The sequence below is a fragment of the Vanessa cardui genome, chromosome 15 (assembly GCF_905220365.1).
Source record: "Vanessa cardui chromosome 15, ilVanCard2.1, whole genome shotgun sequence".
NCBI lineage: Eukaryota > Metazoa > Arthropoda > Insecta > Lepidoptera > Nymphalidae > Vanessa > Vanessa cardui.
This window is the reverse complement of record NC_061137.1, coordinates 11116147-11137991: the sequence shown is the minus strand read 5'-3', so window position 1 is coordinate 11137991 and position 21845 is coordinate 11116147. Positions and strand designations below refer to the sequence as shown.

The following is a 21845-nucleotide window of genomic DNA, read 5'->3' as shown; positions in this document are numbered from 1 at the left end:
TAATACCTAATTTGTACGGTTTGCATACTGGAAGAGCTTTACACAACCTTGCTCTGTTTCCGTTGTAAGTCAAGTAAGGATGGTCATCAATCAACCATTTGAGGTTTTAAATTTAAGCTTTCATATTTACACATACATGTTCGATGATGTGCACATGTTTTAATAAAAGAAATTAAAATAGAAAGAGGAAAAATATAATAGAAAAATAAAGAACGAAATATTTTATTATGTACAGTCAACAAAAACATTGTGATGATTAAAATTAAATTACAAATAGGTTTACGGAAATAAAATAATAATTAACATATAATATTGAAAGAGATTATTAATTATTATATTTATTGAATATATTTTCCATATTTAACTTCAAAATATAAAACATTAAAATGCAATAGACGTAAATTTTATACAACGTTAAGTTGGATTGATTTTATAAATGTACTTTCAACTTATTTCAATGAACTTTATTCAGGGGCTGCCATTACTTTATATATAAAGTTTTTAATGTTAACGTAATCGAGATTGTGAATATACAAATCTTAATAAGTTTTAAAATTTATCATTTAAAAAAAAAACACAATTTAATTTACACGTTACTATTCATATCAGTAATTTGAGGAATACTAAAATATAGGCGGAAATATGCATTAGTACAGACATTTTAATCAAAGCCAAATTTATTATTTTAAATATATTTTATATTTTGAACTTAATGAAAAAGAAGTACAGTAATATAATTAAAAGTTTCTTTAACTACAATTTGAAAGAATAGATTGTGATTAAAGATAAGATAGAAAGAAAATACAGACGAATTGATAACCTCCTCCTTTTTGAAGTCGGTTGAAAATATGACACAATCGAGTTTATTATAAAACTAGGTACAATATTCAAAATATAATTATAATAAGGCAGTGTATTATTAATTAACAATATCTAGTTACCTCATACCTAGATCAACTAGATATTAATGAGAGCTATTGTTTAAAACAATTGCTTTACGATATACATTTTCTTCTTTGTACACCAATACACTGTTTAAATTATTATAACACTATTTATACAAGTGTAATATGACAAAAACATCAGAGATTAAACGTTTAAGGCACGCTAAGAATATACAAGGATGCTTAATAATCCGAAACAAAATGTATGAATTATTAAAATATATTAAAAGGCAATTTTTCCAGTTGTGGACGGTACTACTCGGTACTAAGTATCTTAACGATATTACTAATATCGTGACTTATCGAGGCATTTCTTTCAATTCTATGATCTCACGAAGATATATTAATTATGACAATATAATTTTATTGACAAGGTCAGTACGCTATGGGACTGAGTTGGAACTTTGTCAAAGTATATCGAAAATGACAGTTCTCTAGAGAAGGAACGTAGCGTTAGTAAAAAAAGTACCGAGTAATAACTATTTTTTTTATTTTATTTTTATTTATATTTATTGTTTACTGCCGGAATTGTTTCGCGTGTATTGTCCTTTCAAACATTTACTTTTTTATTCACGCATTTACAAATATCGTATCATCATAAATTTCTATGACAATAATGTACTTGATGAAACTACATTCGACCAATATACAAAATCTGGTTACAAGCAGATTATATCAATAGATTAAGTTATTTATATAAAAATAAAATATTTAATTATATATTTATTAATAAATTGTAACATAATTACGAACGATCGTTTACTTTTCGCACAGATTTGATTGCAATGGCATCTTAGAGTATCATAGTATGTCATGAGGGTTGCAACGAGTGTATATAAATAAGATAGTCATATCTTTGAATATATTTTCTCTTTGGGTAAGTCTTAATTGTTAAGCCAACCTATTCTTGTCTATTTCCACTCTCTGTCGCAGAACACCGGCGAGGATGAACTCTGTGGATACAATGATGGCGCCTTTTTTCTTTAGAGCCGGCCAGAGCGCTTTGTCAGCGTTTGCTGATACACAGATCCAGTTCGGTCCCTTACTCTTCCACGTACCACCGGAACATTCGACGATTACTAGAAAAATAAAGACAATTATATGTGTACTGGCTCGATTTTTTGAATAATTAAATTAGCCTTTACCGGACGATATTATATAGATTATAACTTTCTCGACTTTTCTTGGTAGTAGGGCTTTGTGCAAGCCCGTCTGGGTAGGTACCACCCACTCTTCAGCTATTCTTCCGCCAAATAACAGTACTCAGTATTGTTGTGTTCCGGTTTGAAGGGTGAGTGAGCCAGTGTAACTACAGGCACAAGGGGACATAATATCTTAGTTTCCAAGGTTGGTGGCACATTGACGATGTGAGGAATAGTTAATATTTCTTACAGCGTCATTGTCTATGGGTGATGGTGACCACTTACCACCAGGTGGCCCATATGCTCGTCCGCCAACCTATACCATAAAAAAAACCTGAACATGGCAAGCAAGGCATGTATTAAAACGCTTATCTGAAATTTATTTGGTATTATTATAAATGTAAATCGAATTCAATTCTGTTACCACGTTAAATAGTCAGATTGATGTTTTCTTTGTACAAACCCATCTGGATAGCTATTACTCCCAGGCACAAGGGACATAACATCTTAGTTCTCAAAGTTAATGGCGTATGGGTGATGTATGGAAATTATATTTCTCACCGTTCCAATGTCTATAGATAATGGTAACCAATTACCATCAGATAGCATATTTGTTTATCCACTTATATTATAAAAAGTATATTATCAACCGACTTCAAAAAGAAGGAGGTTATCAATTCGTCTGTATTCGGCTCCAAATATAACAATAACTATAACTACGTTATATAATCATAAATCGACTTTTAAGTAGTCTAATATTTTTTATTTCATTTTACTTAGGACGACTCTAAAAAATATGTTGAATATTCAATTATTTTTATTACTTTTTAGTGCATATTCATTTGTTTTAAAATAGTGTTTTGTTTGAAGTCATTTTTTCTTTTTGTTAAAATTTTTATTTATTTATTTATTTATTTATGAGTCCCCAACAAAGGATACACACTAATTACACATTCAAAATAAAACGGTATAAAGGTTACACAAGTTATGTGCTCCTTCAATTATAGGAGACCACAGCATGCACAGGAAAAAAAATAATTTAAACATAAAAAAAATATACTTCAAAACAAAATAATATACTAACGTTGCATTTCTTGAGCGCAGGGCGTCACACTAGGGGTGGACGAGATATTGAAGCCCTTGAGGAAGCCCCGGCGGACGGCAAGCGAGCGCTCCAAGTTAAACTGGAATCGCTTCTCAGTTGCCTCGTCCTTGATCAAGTGCAGCCAGGGGTCTGGAAGAGATTATTCAAAAATAAGGACAGTTGTATCAAAATTTTAGATTATTCAGAGAGAGATTTAGAGATGATTTATTTCCCATTAAGAACAACGTTCACTTACATAGGAAACTTAGTAGTAACATAATAATAAACATATATATAGTTAATGGTGACCTTATTTATACAAACATTCAAATATAATTATAAAGTTTGACAGTATGTATTTAATTTAGTTTTAAATTTCAAAAAAGATTTTTCGTTAAATATTTCTTTCGGTAGATTATTGTACATTAGCGCTCCCTCAAATTGTATAGTTTTGTTACCATAATGTTTAGTTCTAGGCTTAGGTATTTGTAATTTATGTATATTTCGTGTATAGTATTTGTGTGATTTAGTATTGAAAGTAGTTTGTGTGTGTATAGATCCTGAGAGAATTTTTCTTATAAGTATGCATGTTTTGTATTTGTATAATTGTGCTATAGATAGATATATAGATATTTTTTTACTATAACGCAATGTATGCCTTCTGATATAATTACATACATAGAAATTGTTTGCCCTCACATAGTTTATCACACTAAAGTGCAATGGTCCTCAATATTTCTGAACACTGATCTAAGTAGAAGAGGTAGAAATATTTTATTCCACACGAGGATTCAAAGTTACAATAATGGCCTAAGATTGTCTTCTAAAAAAGCGCGCCTTAACTTAGAAGGTGTTCTGAATGGAAGAACTTAGCAAAACGTGCAGTCTACAAGCAGAGCACTATCTCTTGCCGGTAGAGATGACGTCACTGTTCATATCAGTCACTGTTAAAGGAGTGCCTGTCGTATGCCACGGTGGCAAGCTCAAGCGATCCCGTGTTTTACCTCTATTTGTGGATATTCCACTGCCCAAGCCGTTTTGTTAAGGGAGAAAGCGTTTGCCATGGGACACACATGAAATTGTTTTACTTACCAACAATCATATTGGTGTCTGCACACACCTGCACCCAAGACGGTCCAACTATGGGTTTTCCGAGCCCAAGAGCACATAATAGTTTAAAGGTGCGCTTGATTTGCATCGTCAGCACCACAGTGCACTGCATCACGTCGGTCACTATTTTAGCCCCTTGAATAAAAAATAAAAACATTATTTTTGACGTCATATAAAGTTGCCACTTATTGTATGTACCAAATATGCCTTTGGGATAAAATTGTAGACATATATTATATGGGTCTGGTGGACACTTGCAAATTCAAGTCCGTTCAATCACCACTGAGTTTTCCCGTGCCGAATTAATGTTTATTGCGCATTTCATTATCTGAAGGTAAAAACAACGTGGCCGGGATGAAGGATGAAATTTTGCCACATATGTATTGGTGCCTAAACTGACATTGGAGAACCATAGAGGAATAAACTACAAACCTTCTCAAGCTATAAGGCATAAGCACATAAGTGGTTTATTTACGGAATTTTATCAATACATGAAAAAAATATAGAATCTTGTTTGCTATTCATATTGTAATTCGGTTAAGTTCTATATTCATTTGCTTGACTAATTCTTCACAAGCAAATTAAAATGAACCGGCATTATGTTTATTATTTCGATTATTTTTTCGCAGTCAAGGAAGATTACGACAATACGATTAGAAGATTGTGACGTAATTTATATTTCTACATATATTTTTAATAAAATTCAATCCTATGATAATTACCAGAATTTAATTAAGTTTGAAAATATAATTGTTAAAACATTACCTAATTTTTCTAACTTCACCTTCACTTCTTCGCATGGGAATGCCGTAAATAAAACATGGTGAGTCTTGATCTTCCGAGCGGGCGTCGCTCTTAAAGATAAATTAGAATTTGTTTCTGTCCTAGTTTTCTTTGCACTTGGAAATTCAATATTTTCAGTAGCTGATCTCTTAATCTTCGCTTTATTTAATGAACCGGAGGAAACGTTATATACTGCACTTTGTTCGAGTTCGCTTTTGGAAAGGTTTGCTTTAGATATGGTATCGTTCTCTTCTGCTTTTTTAGACGATCTTTGTCTCCTGCTTCGTCTTACAATTTGTGAAGGCGATTTACTCCTATCCGTTTCTTTAGTGTGATGACTTTTCTTATCTGCGCTTTGTCCTCGAGTTTGTGTTTTTTCTTTCTTTTCTGCTTCTACTTTTTTATCATCTATAGCATCTGATTTTTGGTTACTTCGACTACGCGTCCGTCTGTCGGTAATTTCTAGATAATGTGATATATCCTTTGTAATTTTTTTATTATTTGCTTGTACAACGGTTGATTTTGTTTGCTCTGGTATTGGTTCACCCTTTTCTTTTTTCTTTCTCCCGCGAGTCTCGTTCTCCGATTTTCTCTTTTCTACCTTTGTTTTATCATATGTTTTTTTGCTGTCTTTTGTTTCATCAGGTTTAGATTTATTTTTATCTGATTTCTCTTTTACATTTTTAATTTTTTCAGACTTTGTTTCTTTACTTTTTTCTGATCTTTTGCTGGTTGAAAGTGTCGTCATAGGAAGATTGTCTTCTAAACTGTTGGCGGTTTCATCATTATTTTGGATCATTTTCATTGTAGGTTTTCGGATTCTTGTAATTTTTCTCGTAGGTATCGATTCGTTTTCAAATTTTTTTGTCAAACATGTTTTTGCTTTAGATGGTTCCTTTTTGGTGTCGCGTAGTTTGACTGGTGTGTCATCATTTCCCGGTTCTGATTCACTTGACACGTTTAAATTTCGATCTTTATATAATGACAAGCTGTTTTTAATTTCCTCTGTATTTGGTAATATGGTGTTCATTAATGAAACAACGTTTATTTTTTTCGGTGTTAATTCAGAATCTGAACTGCTACTCGTCACTTTTTTCGCACCTGCAACATCCTTAATTTGCGAATTAGATAAGATAGACACAAAGTTATCGATTTTATCGTCTATGTCACTATCATCAGTTGAGTCTTGGCCTAACGGTTTTGGGGTGACCGTTTTAGCTGCAGAAACTTCCTTAACTTTATTTGTTTTACCAACATTAGGTGCCTTGGAAGGAGTTTTATTGAATACGGGAGAAGGCTCCCTTTGAGAGCATAAGTCATTAAATATGTCCTGTGTAGCCGCGTAGTACAGTTTATCATCTATATCAATATTTTCATTTGACTTCCTTTGCTCATTGTTTACTATTTGGTCAACAATTTTTAAAACTGAATCATCTTTCTTTTTATTTTTAAAAGGTGATGGTTTTGGAACTTTAAAAGGTGGCACAATTTCTTGGGAATAGATTTTTTGTGTTAATGCTTCTTCAAAACAAATATCTTTCAATGGTTCTTCTTCTAATATTTGTGTTGGTAAGTCTTCGAAGTCAACAACAGTTTCTTCTTTCTTTGAATCATTTTTGTCTTTTTCAACATAATTTGGTGTCCTATTCTTATTATCTTTCATTACTATATTACTCTGTTCAACTGTCGTGTCCTTTTCAATTATTTGCGTATCTAAATCATGTATTTGCTTTTTAGATACACTCAAATTGCCTTCATCTAAATTATCTTCACAATCAGTGACATCGTCATCAATAACTTTATCCTTTGTTGGTTCAGTTGTTTTAGTTATAGCTTCGGGTTCATCTTCACAGTCAGTTATATCGTCGTCATTAAGTTCAGGTATTTTTTGGGTCATCGCAATATTAATATCGTCATCTTCACAATCAGTTGAACTATCAGATTTTAATCGATGTACTCTTTTGGTACATTTTTGATCATCACTTATTTTCTTGGATTCCTTTGTATTCTCTATTGGAACATCTGGATTGTCATTCGTCAGGCCGTCAAATTCTGGGAGTACTAATGCTTGTGACTCGAAGTTATCTTGCAAAGGTTGACTATCAATTTCCTCAAATAATATTTCTTCATCTGATTCAGTGTTTCCACTTACAGTACTCAAAGGATTAGACTGTGCATTGTTAAAAACATTTTTATTTATATTGGGTTCTACCTGTGTTTCAGCATTAAATATATTATTATCATTTTCTTTGTTTTCTGTAGTAAAATTAAAATGAAGATTGTGTTGTTCTGATATCTTGCAAACTTCAGGTAGGTCTGTCGGCACCTGTGTTTCCATATTATGTATTAATGGTGCTGATGTATTTTCTATAAACTGTGTATTAGCATTATAAATTGAATCTATTGTGTCGTCATGATTATCTGCAATTTGTGTATTAACTTCATGTATATTTATTTGATCTGATGTTCTGTCAACTGGTGGTACCACTATATTGTTATTAGAAGTATTGGATTGCGAGCTAAATGAATCCGACTTTTTAGAAGAGCTCCAGAACACATTATCAATTTTATTTGTACCAATTGGTTTGATTGATATTGTTGTGCCCGATGTCTTTATGAATCTGTTGTTTGGACTTTTGAAAATATTTGTTGGTTTTGGTTGTGATGCAACAATAAATGAATCATCCTGTAAATTAAAAATAGAAATTTTTAGACACAGATACATGAAACAATTTTTTCTTTCTTATATGACTTTTTAATAGAAAATTGAATTTATTATTAGAAGTAATACTTCCTTACCCTATCACTAACATCAGGTGACTCGGGTATTGTAGTAACATGTATTGCATTCAATTTAGAGACATGTCGACTATGTACTGGTGTCTCTGGAACATCAATTGCTTGCGTCATTGGAAGGTCATTGTCCTCTTCAAATAGCCTGAACACTCCAAAAACTTGCCCAAACTGTACCATATCCCCATTTTTTAGAGGATATGGTATATACGCTTCTAATGTTTTCTGAAATTATAATATTAATATATTATTAGTTGGAAAGATCAGAGACTACTTTCTACTTTGTTATCTATGTAAGGTTAAAAAACTGTCACACAATTTAGTGTGGGAATGGTAAGGTTACATTAATGATTTTACAGGTTGTAGAACACCTTGGGAGTGAATTTTTCCAAGTGGTTTCAAAAATTACAAATTTATCATTGTAAACAGTCATATCAGACAAAAGAAATAACTGATTTTCTTTCTGTCTGTTTAAATCTGAGCTATGTATTTCTAAGCAGTTGAATTTTGACAGTAAATAAGAGAATGTTTTTATGTTGAATGATGATATTAAAATTTAACAGAGAAATCATTAAAGAGCTTGTTGATTATAATTAAAGATTAGGTGCGATAGAAGTAAGTGGGTGTGATGGTTTATGGTAAAACAAAAAATTAACACTAAATCTTTATCTAAATTGCTTTTAAGTAAATATAAAATTACATGCAATATAATATTTTCTACTTACATCACTGAGTTTGGTCTTGTTTGCCGAATCCAAGTCCATAAGCATATATTCATGGTTGTTCAATATATTTATGACAGCATGCTGCCTTGATATTGACTGAAAGGTAATTTTAGAGGTCATGCAATACTTAGACAAAACTTTTATTGGAATTTTGAGAGTAAAATTAAAATAACGCAGAATAGCAATAACTTGTTAAGAGCAATAGTCTTGTTAAATAAAGATATACTAGTCAATAAGTCTCAGTAGAGCACAATATAGCTGAAATATGTAAATCTAAGGATTGTTTATTTTTTCCTACCACCATCTGAATAAGCTAAACAAATTATATAAAAAAAATTATATATTTAAATCATTTCTTGTAATATCTATATTTTTTTATGTAATGAGTTAGATAGAAAAATGTAAAACTAATACATGAGTTAGATGTGTCAACTTTGTTAATACATGTATAGATTAGAGATTTTAAAATTTATTGGCTAAGGCTATAAGCTGCCCTTCATATCACTAATTTATTAAATGTACATATATTCTATGACATGACTAACTTCAACTGATAGTACCTAAAAGATAACGATAACATATTTAATTCGTAAAATCAGATGTTATATATTAGTAGTTTAATATCAAGTTGGTACTTACGTTTAGGTTTAAATTAATATTACAAGTGTCAGGATCTCGACCGATTTTATTTGGGCCTTTTTTCAGTGGGTACTTTTTACCGCAAATACCCAAAAATCCGATCTAAAATTAAATATACACATTAATATTAGTCTAAAATATTCCTATAGGCTAACAACATCTTGTAAGCAATGCGAGACCTGATCAGGAAATTCCTTCTCAGAATTGTTTGGATACAATTCTTGTGTACATTCTAGCCGCTGTGTTAACTCCATTGCCGACCAATGTTTTTATCCATTAGCAGAGCTGTTATACAAAATATTTTTGCGCCAAAAATCGGACCGCAATAAAAACAACAAACACAATTGACAAGTCAATGTGATTAGTGATAGCATAGAATAAAGAGCAAAGACTATAGACTATATACACTTATTTGCACAGAGTACACAAGAGTAGTATTTTTTTTTGGTCACAAATAATGCTTTAATAATTGATAGCTGTTAGGATAAAACGAAATAAATTACTAAGTATATATTAGGAAACCGCAAAAAGTGCGTTTTTCATATTACTCTCTTCAAACCTATAGCTTATTTCTATATAAGTATACAAGCATATTTCATACATTGTGGTACATAACATTAAGACGTAAATCCATAAAATCAAAACTACATACAATATCATTAAATAAAATTGAAATAAAATCAATCAAAAAGCACAGCTGCGTGAGAGCGACATTTTAATTTATGTTAAACTTTATGCGTACATGAAAAGTAGGATTTTAATTCAACTCTATGGAATAACAAATAGGAGATAAATCAAATGTTAAAGCTCTGTGGTTTAGGTTTGACTATTTGTGAATTGTGATTGACTGATCGCTTTAGAGGTTTTCAAATTGTAAACCTTTGCAAAAACGGAAACAAATTTCGTTCGTTTCCATAGTTTAAGGGTTATGTAAATGTATCATCTATTTTTTTTCTCATACTAATTTGATGTAATTTTTACCTCAAATAGCAAATTTATAGTGGTCGTATGCATGTTGCAAGTTTTACTATTATTAAGATTTTATACTATTATTTATATTCTACTCTTTTTAGTAGCATTTTGTTCGCGTACTTCGGTTTGTATGAAATAATAAAGATTAAAATAGCCCTACAGTTTTATAAATTAATATAGTATAAAATGGAAAATCCAAGAGGTTCTTCTGATGGTGAAGATATTCCGAGTGATTTCTTCGACGATTTCAATAAGGAAGAGTTTATGGAAGGTCTTAGTGTGATCGATAGTTGGGACGATGAAGAGAAAAAAGCTCACGGTTCACGGGCGCGAAATATAAACGAAGCAGTTGATAACGTTCGGGATTTGAGGGAATTAATAGTTAGACAAGAGGACGACACCAGAAAAGACAGGTCAAAGTGGAGGCGAAATAAGTCTCCCTCTCATAACCAACAAAGTAGTCGACATAGACTTAGTAGTGATCACTTGGATGACTACATTAAGCCTGGCAGTCGACGTGACCCAAACAAGACAAATGAAGCCATTAGGAGAGATAAAGAAGTAAAAGTAAAGGAGTACTTAGCTAAGCATTTAGAGTCTGGTAGTGACTTATGTCCACCTGGAACTGAACTTGAAGACTATTTTGAAGATCACAAAACTGTTCAAGCACGAAAACGTTTATCTGTTAACAAAAGTGATGCCATTTCACCAGTTAAAGAACATCGCGTAAAACACGCTCGTTATAGTGGTGATTCTCCCATGAGACGGCGTGAGTCGCCTCCAAGATATAGGCGTATGCATGGGAGCCCTCGACGACCTCATCATAGCCCGCATAGAATGATGAGGCCCAACATACGTTATCATAGTCCATATAAACACATTCGTAAATATCATAGATATAGTCCTCGAAGAGGAAGTCCAGAATATCGTCGAGATCGTCGATCAAGATCACCGTACAAGCGTTTTCGTCATCAGTCACGATCACGTTCACCTGATCGCAGACATGAGAGAGAAGAACATCATCGATCTCGGTCATCGAACAATAAATCAGGGAGAGATGATTTCCTTTACCCCAATGACTATCTTCCACCACCTGAGTATTCCTCTGTTAAAACTGAAATGCCCTACCAGGTTGAACCAGAACCACAGTACTCTAATCCCGTCCCTGTTAAGTACGGAGATGCCCCTAATTATTCCTATACACAGGTTCAAGGGTACAGTGGTTATGGAATTCCATATGAATATGGAACTCAACCAACTCCTCCAGTTGTTATGCCAGTTCCTCAACCTGTACCAGCCCCTATAATTTCCTCGACACCCTCAGACCCATCACTTTTTAACCCCATTCCACCATCTGTAAGCATTCCTTCACAGCACAATGCTTTACCGGCTGTGACTAATCAATCTGCAATTCAAAACATACCAGAAACGATGCAGAGTAAACAAATTGATGCCTTAGCAAAAGTAATTATATTTCTTCTTATCTGTACAAATTATGTATTAATTATTCAAATTTACATAAACTTTAACCTTACAGCTGGTTGCAGATGGCAAATTATCACATGAAGACTATTTGAAATTGGCTCCTAATAAAGGTATAAATAATACTGTAGTACTAATTATTAAAATAAGTTACAGTTAAAACTGTAAGTCTAAATTTCTTATTGTTAATTTACATTTCATTTACTTTTAAAAAATTTTACAGTAGCCATTTATGTTCAGTAATTTTATTTTATTTTTTATCATTACAGGTTTATGCCAATCTATGGATACCCATGCAAGAGTAGCTGGTGGGTATTAATTCACAAATGTTTACATGCTAATTTAGTATTAATCAGAAAATCGTCCATTTTCGAATCAAATATATTAATCCTTAAAAAACAGTCTTTAATCAAAGAAATTTTAAAAAATTTTAAATAATATGAATATGTAACTTAATTTTCGAACAATTTACTGTATTCTATTTTATAGGTACTCATACGCAGTTTTATTTAGGTATTTGCTAAACTTGACTTTCCTTATTATGGCGATAATGTGAAAGTCTTATGTTTTAAATACCAGAATCTGCAACAGTCATTTGTATTATTCTAAGTGTTACGATGTAAACATTTTCGAAACTTCTGTGTTTCCAGTGTTGAACCGCTGCCACAAAGCCATGTCTAGGCTTGGCAACATTATGGTGCCAAATCAACTGTTAATAAATAACAGTATTATTGGCCCTGAACAAAAACAAATTGCTCCAAGGTTTTGTTCACCACTCAAGCGTCAAGAAAATATGGATTTTCACTTCACCAAACATGATTCATCAGCAGTCGCTCGGCAGAACAAGCTCATCGTAGATTCTATCATAGCTACGCTCGACATCGAGGATGTTGTTGGAAGAACGAAGAAGATGCAGAAGGATACGAAGGATGCAGCGGTGCAAACTACAAGGCCTTTCTGTGATGTGTGTGAGATTCGTGAAAGTACAAAGTTTAGAAATGCGGAAACATCCATCGATCGTGAACAATTTATATCCACAGTTCATACCCAGGTTGAAGAACAACATTTGGTTAATTCTAAGTCCATTTTCAACCCAACTGGTGGTATAGCTGAAGGTCCGAATATTTCGATAGCTCACATGACTCCGGCGCAACTTGTTTCTCAGCTTGCAGCACGAGCCAAGACCTTGAAGCAGACAGAACCAGCACACTCATCGTCCCAGTACCGTCATACGCAAGGTTTCGACTACGACGACAGAGGGAGTGACAAACAATATCGCAATCATTACAACTATCGCTATTAATGTTAAAGTGGAAACGAAGTCTCGATTGTAAGCTTTGTAGCCTATTACAGAATAAAATCATACTAAAAGTTTGAGGATTTTGTCCTTGAATTTTAGCTATCAAAACAACGAGATTTTTGTTTGTGCTGAATATTATTACTTTGTATTATAATTTATCATTAATTCTATGTCGTTCGTCACAATATGATGTAATCCTAATATGAATTTCTTTGTATATTATCTTAATAAATTATTTTCATTCTATTTGGAAATAGTTTTTGTGTTAAACATTGATCTGAAAAGAGACAGACATTTTTTTCATGGATTTAATAAAATTCAGGATTGAGTGTAATTGTTACTTGTTAAAAATATTTGTCGATTTCTGTATATAGGGTAAAATGTGTGCAATATAAAATATTTGTTCGTTTGTCCTGAGCAAAAAACACATTATATTTTGAAGATGGGCTATTTCCATCTGAAATAAATAAATCTATTTTAGTTTGTCAAAAGTCTTAATCTGTCTTGGTTTTATGTTAGTATTTTCTAGTGTTTTTTTAAATTATTTTATGATTTTTTTTTAAATTTACCTATAACTGTGGGTGGGAGAGGTGTGCAGTGTAAGTATTTCAATTTTTAAGTCACTAAAGTAGTTCAATATTTCTATCAGTTTTCTATTAGTTTTTTTTTTTTTGTTTTAATTTACAGTTGGGATAACATACAACTTGATACAACCTGAGTTGTTTTGTTTTGCAGTAATTATTGATGTATTGCAATCGAGTGTGAACAGTTTTGTATATTCTATGTTAAAGTGATGGTTAAAATGTACAAAAATTGTTGTGAAGTGATTAATATTAAGGCAACGAAAGAACTGTGTCCTACAACGTTATCGCCAGAAAACTAGTCATCAGGAACATTGGACAGGAAAGAATAATATTCAGACAAGGAACAAGAAAATTGTACATACCTACACTGTGATTTCGACGCTTTTAGAATTACTCGTCGATTGCGTCGTCGTGGAATTGACCATAACAAACATTAATATTATGAAAAGTGATAACAACTTCCTGTAAATATTGTTTTGGGTGTTGTTCCACGTTTAAAAAAAATGATACCTACTGGATATTGTAATCAATATTGTAAGTTAATAATAAAAGTCAACTGTGCGATGGATTGTTTTTTTCCTCTAATCATTTATTTGTAATATTAAAATTATTCATGTTTTTTCATACCATAAACTTAACTACATTAAAAACATCCCTACACTATTTATATTAGTATATGTAAAATATAACCTATCTGATAAGAAGAGAGATTTCTACTTAATAAAATTCTTTATTACGCGTTATTATTTTTCACAAGTGTTCACAAATCTGATAATCGTTGTCGCGTTTTACTGTAAGGCTTGCTTACGTTACATAATATAATCGGAGAAAATAAGTTTCTTAAGACTAACAAATATTTAGTTTTGAGCTACATCTTGTTTAGTCCACGTTTGTTTCTGCGGGATGATATTCAATAACACAAAATTTGTCAAACAAAACGTTTTAAATGTAACTTACGTTACAATTTAGTATAAATTGTAACGTAAATCATCGGATCTCTAGTTCGTAGTCAACCATATTCGTCCGTATGCTGAGATTTTTTTAATTTTATGTTTTGGTTATTTACATAAATATTTCGAATATCCTTTGATTGCTCTACTTTGTATTATTTGCCTTCTAAGTTGATGACGATTTACTAACAAAAATCATTAAATATCGATCCCACTTAAAACTAGGGTAGGGTCTCAATTTTACCCCACTTTCCTCAATCCGGGGCGGCAATATTTTGCCGGGTAATAGAAGGATCAGTCAAAACAAAGTCAGGGTTTCGCAGGTTGACTTGACTTGAGGATATATATGAAAATATTTTCCCGGTGAAGTTTCCTTATCTTTATGACTAAAATATATGTATTAAATCAATGTGATATAAAATAAAAAACTAGTATATGCTTTCAAATAAATAGTTATTAATATGCATCGTGTTTTATTTATATTACAACTATATTAGGTATTAATGATAACAAATAATATTAGACGTATAATAATAATCGAGCACACTGCCTCGTAATCTTTATCATAAAGCCGGTGTATGGTTAAACGTGCTAAGCGACGCTGTGACCCTCAAAAAGGCTAAGAATCTAACATTAAATATCTAGAAATATTACACTGTTTGAAATGATTTAATGAACAAAACTATATATTCCATGCGATTTATTTACAGGCCTACATCGTACTACAGATAGTTTTTGTTTAATATATGTTTACATATAAGGCAACACAAGTCCACACTTTGCCGTCATTCAAAACGCGATTATTTCGCGAATCCTCAATGAATATCATAGATTATCCAATCATGAAGGGTGATCCACAACCGGCCACTGAATATTTTAACCGTCCAAGAAATCGTCAAGCCATTTTTCGAGATCTTCGGGAGATTCAATAATTGGATTCTTAGGTGGTTCCTTAGGAAGATTGATCGGATTCTTAGGTGGTTCGGAAGGCTTAGGAAGATTGATTGAATAATCTTTTGGAGCTGCAAAAATAAAAATAATTAGATTTTATAGCGTGGCTACGTGAGTAACAAGAATTCAAAGCCAGCGAGCGTAGGTATTCGCGCTCTTTATTTGTGTTTATAATTATTTACACCATTAAGGTCTGTCAGTGAAAGAAAACATTGTGAGGATAAGGAACTTTATATTGGATGTCATTCAGCCAATAATGTCTCCCATGTGGGGGGAGATATTATCACTAAATGTTCTTTTTAAGATAAAATGTCTAAGGCAACATTTTAATCACTTTTTAGAGATACGATTTTTGGTAAATATGGTATCCTGCACACTCAATTTTTAGTCAGTAATATAGCAATTGAGAAAAAATAGTCAATAAGTTTATTGTTTTTAAAAGTTTTACCTTTTGGTAGTTCTATTGTCTTTGGTATTAAGTTTTCTTGACTTAATGTAGTTTCTGGTTTAATTTTAGTAATTTTTTCTTTATCAATAACAACATCCTCTTCTATAACAAAGTCACTAGCATCTTTTTCATTTTCTATACTTTTATTATCTTTTTCAGCAACTGTTTTAGTCTCTAGAGGTGTCATGGTATTATTTTCCTCATGTATAGTTATTTTGCTTACATTATTTATAACATCCTCTGAATTAGTAGGTATATTTTCTTCTACAGAATCTTCTTTTGATTCTTTATTTCTAATATCAGTCATATTTTTGTTAGAGAAAATATTTACAGGTTCATAATGTTCTTGTTTAGCATTTATAATATCTTTTTGATTATCAATAACATCATCTAACTTTGTATTACTTTCATGGCTATTACTAGTTTCATTGTTATTATCAGATCTTGTTAAACTATTTAATATTCTTTCTTGAGCCTCTAGATCTGGTGTTGTGTACTTCTTGTCATTATAGTACTTTTGTTTGAATTTTGTGGCTCTGTGATCCATGCTTTGGATATCACTCTCACTAAATAAACTTATATCAAAGTCATTTCTTTCATAGAATGGTATTGTTAAGAGAGCTACATTAAGATTTTCCATATTAACATCAAAATACTTGTCATATGGTGTGGGCCCTGTTGTGATATCCCAAGATTTTTCATGCTTAAATTGGAAATGTCCTCCTACTGAGAAAGAAGCTTGAATGAGAGTCTGAAAAGTAATTAAATAGTAATTTAATTTGAACATTAAACTATTGATTATTGATTTTTGCTTTTTCTTCTTGGTAGAAACTATACAGTACATTCTGAACCAGCAATAGCTTTTCATTAATTACTCTTACAAAATGAATCGAAAGTGCTAATAAACATATATTTGAATACATTATATATTAATTTTCAACAATAATAATAACCCATGCAAATAATTAATGTAGTGGGTTCAATCAAATCATTAGACAGGAATAGGGAATTAAATTATAAAAAATGATAAAGTCTGGTAGAGATTTGCATATCAATAATTATCAATCAATCTATAAATGATTTTGAATACCTCATAGTCAGCCCCTAGATTTTCTTGTTCTTCAATTTCTTCATAGGACTCAATGGGCATTTCATACTTAGCCCAATTGCTTTGAATTTCTTTCTTCTTATATTTCGAGTTCGCTTCTTCAGTAATTTTTAATATTTCATCTGTTTCCCTTTTTAGGCTCTGGTAAAATTCGGGTCCAGGAGGTACATATGCTGGTTTTTCGGGCTCTACAGCTGTAGAGAAGATTTTACTTCATTTTAATTTATAATTGCATTATAATAATTTTTCACACTTTGTAAAATTCTAAGATTTAAAGTTACTTAAATAAATAATAATATAATTATTATTAAATTGAGCAAGAACAAAATCCACAATGTTGAAGTATTACAGTTTGTTCAGTTGTTTTAGTATGAAGAAGGAATTACATAATGCTGAATGATTTTGTTTTTTATTTTTATATTATGTGAACAAAACTTAAGTACACCTTGTGAAATTTGCATTGTGGAAATATAGATATTCTGTTTTTGACAAGCAGGTTCAAATTGTTTTAATGACTATAAACCACAGCAAAAGCCAATGTGGAATGATATATGATTAATTAATTATAGTCATACATTATTTTGTTTGGTGTAGTTATTGTGTTCGAATAATTATCTTTTGAATTAAAAAACAAAACTCTTATTAATATCTCTCAATGTATATGTTAAATACCATAGTCTGTGTCATGCCTATATCTGCTTAATTAAATTTTAAATCTGATGCAAAATTTTATAGGCACAATTTAAATTAAAGATATTAAATATTTTTATTCGGTTTCTTCTGATTAAATTTATTTTGTAGGTTGTATCGATGTAAATTTAAATGTGTTGACAAATATATTTTAAAATAGTATTTACCCTTTGGTGGCTCTGGTGCTTTTTCTACTTTCTTCTCAGCCGGAGCAGCATTATGCCGGCCCTGTCGTTTTCGTCGCTGCTCTTTAGGATCACTTTTGCCTTTTTGTCTGCAATTCATTTTAGTACTTATTATTAATGAAACAACGCACGAGAAATCTTGTTTTGCTGAATGCTTACGAAGTTTTTTTCGATTCTTCGGGCATAGTGGCTTCCTTTTATTAAATTAACTTAGAAGGTATTTCAAGATTTTAGACTTGTGTGCAAAGAAAACTGTTTAGAAATATGAAAACCCAGAAAATTGCTAACGTTGAGATTAAACATATGTTATAACTGACGTTACGATATTTGAAGACCGACAATGACAGGTTGTTGACGGACTGCTGACAATTGACATTTTGTGTACATTTTTTAATCTATTCATTTGTTTTTAATAAGTGAAGTAAATATATTTCGTTCGACTAGCGTAGATACACATTAGAAAAAAATCAAATTAAATATGTATTCTTTATTTTGTTCTACTTGTATGTATTTGTATTGTATTGTATTGTACTTATTGTATTGAGAACTATGTAAAAAAAACCTTATTAGATTTTTTTGTACATCGGTGTTCGTTGTCAACTTATAAAATATGAGTAAACAAACATTTATCTCGTTTATGTTTCTAGACATTTAGGTTATTTAAATAGTTACGTTAATTCAAAAATTTAAAACCAGCACATAGAGGTGTACCTAGCTGGTAAGTAAACCAAACTAAAATATATTTCAACGTCACTTACTCATCCAAACACGTATATACCACAGTGGCGTGCACTTAGAGAAACTTATGTCCAGCTGTGGACAAAAACGAGCTGATAATCTGATTTGATGTGACTTACTCATCATCTTCCATCCTACATCCTAAATCCTATCAAAGCAGACTACTACCGCTACCATTGGTACACCAATATTAATATATTTAATTGCGAATTTAATTTATAAAGAAAGAGAAAAAAACACATTAATTTTTACCATACATTTACTATCTTATAAGTGAATTAAGTACGAGGAATTCGTCCATATTAAATATTCATTATCTTTAACATTTAAAATTCAAATATCATCGTATGAATGAAATATTAATATTAATATACAAATAATGAACAGAAACGCTATTTTTTTCTATCCGGTGTTACGAGAATTTATAAATGGATGCTGGCTATTACATAGAATGACACCGTCGCCATGAGCTGCTACCGTCAGCAGAGGCCGGCAACGCATCTGCAAGCCCCCTAGTGTTGCAAATGTCCATGAGCGGTGGTAATAGCCTTCCATCAGGTGAACATACGTTCACGTTTTCCTTCTATACGTTTAACACCTTTTACCATAAAAAAAACAGCACTACCCTCCCCAGGGGCTCGATTACCTATCTAAGGTTTCCAATTCGTGAAAAAATACTTATCAGCACTAGTATATTGTTCGTTAATACTCCCTACTAGGCCTCTTTCCCTTAAATACGGTTAGTTAACTCGGTTCTGGTTTAAGTCGCTTATTTCATGAATTTGATTTGTATTATTTTCGTAAAAGGTCTTCATCAAAGGTTTCACCCCTTTTAATTTATATTAAGGTATAATAATTAAATACTGAAATAGCAATAATAACTAAATAACAAATTTAGAAAAGTCCTGAAAAATATTGAAATATAGAATAATGTCAGACAAATAGACTAACTTTTAAGTGATAAGCTGATGTAGACTATTTTTTCTTAATATGTATAGATTAAGCGTGCCGTTTACATGAGTCAAAAACTACTTCGATGACAATTTCAAAGGAAATTTGCGAATAAAGCAAAAATGGACTTTCGAAAATGCGGCTTTCATACATGCGGCATTAATTACAAGGTACCACCCTCGAAAGAGCTTTAATCGACCTCCATAAAATAACTTTGCAAAAGAGCTAATATATGTTGTACATCATATGACATAACATCACAAATACAAAATTTGATTAAAGGCAGTAAAAAATTCTGCCCCATATCGCACCCGTGAGCCGTTAAGTAGTTCCATCACTAGATATCAAACAAAGTCGCTTTCTCTATCCCTTTGATGCGGTTTTTTTAATAGATAGTGTGATTCGAGGGGACGGTTTGTGTATACATGAACAATATAGTATAAAGAAACATTTATAATTTTAAAAGTTTGCAATGTGATGTCGTAAATAAACAAATTCTGTAGTATATTTAGTATCATTATTGCACCTGTGCGAAGCCGGGGCGGGTCGCTAGTTGATTATAATATTTGACTATGACAATTACATGAACATAACCACGTTACGGGAGGTGACTCAAATGTCCAAATAACCTGTAAAATAAAAGATTCGGCCGAGTATCGCTAACGTGGAGAGTAATAAGTTAATTGTTCCGTTCCCTTCCGTTCCGTTACTTTGGCGTGGATCCTATGCTCAGAACCTTACTTAACTTTCATCAAGCTACCTTTGAAGTATATCCTTTAATAATATTATTTAATTTATGTTGTCATAAAAAGTATAAGATTATTTCTCCTATTTCAAAGAATGAAGCACACGCAGAGAATATTGATCGGTAACCATAGGTATACCGTTTTATTTCAATAATTTCTTTAAAGATAAGCTAGTAAATAATAATATTCGCTAACAATAATCCTCAAAACTTAATAAATAAGCTAAAATAAATAATATTTATTCGATTGAAAAAATAAATATTTTTAAACATTAAAGTTATTAATTTTGGAATATTTACCATGTTTTTTATTTTTGTTCGGTGGAGCTCGATATTTCGACATTATCTACGAATGTCTTGTTCACGAGACTGAACTTATATTTTTTAACAATACTATATTTAATGTACTAAATAACTCCACCTCCCACATATTACTTCTATTTGTAACTTTCTATATAAAAACGCCTTGTTAAGTCAGTTAAGATGCACGCGTTCTAACCACTGGGCCATCTCGACAAATAAAATTAAAATAAACTTTATTAAAGTAAGCTTTTATAAGCACTTTTGAATCGTGATTTTACAAGTGAAGCTGCTACCGGTTCGGAAAATAGATTCTGCCGAGAAGAACCGGCAAGAAACTCAGTAGTTACTCTTTTTTAACATTTAAAAAATACAAAGTCATGTTAGTTACTCATTTTCAAATAATTGCATCAAAACATTATTTCTAACTTTATATTAAGTTACTTTATATTAGTAATATCAATAAAATAATATAAGCTAAAATATGAAACTTGAAACACTAAAACTGAGATTCTTACGTCGTTCTTATTACAATGATTGAAGACTGATTATTGAATGTCTTAATAAATGTAAACTTACGAGTAAAAGGCTTCAATGAAGACGCGTAGGCAAACTGCATGAATGCATCTCTAGATCATGTCTCCACCCACACGAGTAAAATCATTGAAGGATTTGACTTTTAACGTATACAAGACGATTATCACGTTTCGCTTTACATTGCTTCGTATGAACCGCTTTTAGACATTGCGATGTTGACAATTACAGTAATGAACAGTGTACATTTTGCTGTTTATAAACACTCGTAAGCTAATTTTAGTAACATAATAGTAACTAATGGCAGACAGCTTCATTGTATATTTATGATGAAAACAATAAAAAGGACCCTCAACAAGTAGAGGGGAAAAGCGACAACAAATCTTCTATTGTTGGTGGTGTTCTTTGTATTTTTGATCATAGAATGAGTGGTTATGAACATACACTAAGTAATGTACATAAGTACATACCCAAACTAACTAAAGATTAAAAACATTAGGTCTTATTATTGTACCATCCAAAAATAATTTACACATATACCTACTATTCTATATATTATTGTTGTTGTTACATCGAGAACATTTAATTAAACTTAAATAAAATTATTTTTCTATCTATCTATCTATATAATATAATCATATTTATCTATTCACTAAGTAGATTCTTTCTTAAGTTATTAATTAAATA

The 21845-nt window shown here is 31.4% G+C and overlaps 3 protein-coding genes across 4 annotated transcripts; 1 reads left to right on the top strand and 2 right to left on the bottom strand.

Moving 5' to 3' along the window:
• Window positions 1-1225: 1225 nt before the first annotated feature.
• Window positions 1226-9571, bottom strand: LOC124535599 (silent chromatin protein ESC1-like). The gene is made up of 8 exons (XM_047111861.1): window positions 9400-9571; window positions 9221-9322; window positions 8582-8677; window positions 7863-8081; window positions 5046-7749; window positions 4263-4415; window positions 3171-3320; window positions 1226-2023 (listed from the first exon to the last, which is right to left on the bottom strand). Exons 1-8 carry the CDS (start codon window positions 9472-9474, stop codon window positions 1836-1838), a joined length of 3687 nt encoding a protein of 1228 aa, XP_046967817.1. The 5' UTR covers window positions 9475-9571; the 3' UTR covers window positions 1226-1835.
• Window positions 9572-10017: 446 nt separating this feature from the next.
• On the top strand, window positions 10018-14124 carry LOC124535527. The gene is made up of 4 exons (XM_047111746.1): window positions 10018-11656; window positions 11730-11787; window positions 11944-11982; window positions 12325-14124. Exons 1-4 carry the CDS (start codon window positions 10379-10381, stop codon window positions 12975-12977), a joined length of 2028 nt encoding a protein of 675 aa, XP_046967702.1. The 5' UTR covers window positions 10018-10378; the 3' UTR covers window positions 12978-14124.
• An 821-nt stretch (window positions 14125-14945) lies between these two features.
• Window positions 14946-18230, bottom strand: LOC124535528. Of its 2 annotated transcripts, XM_047111748.1 has the most exons (6): window positions 18050-18230; window positions 17873-17979; window positions 16998-17209; window positions 15908-16658; window positions 15516-15530; window positions 14946-15476 (listed from the first exon to the last, which is right to left on the bottom strand). In XM_047111748.1, the coding sequence occupies exons 1-6, from the start codon at window positions 18073-18075 to the stop codon at window positions 15385-15387; spliced, it is 1203 nt and encodes a 400-aa protein (XP_046967704.1). In that variant the 5' UTR covers window positions 18076-18230; the 3' UTR covers window positions 14946-15384. The 2 variants fall into 2 exon arrangements, with proteins under 2 accessions (XP_046967704.1, XP_046967703.1); XM_047111747.1 differs by having other exon boundaries at window positions 14948-15530.
• Window positions 18231-21845: the final 3615 nt, after the last annotated feature.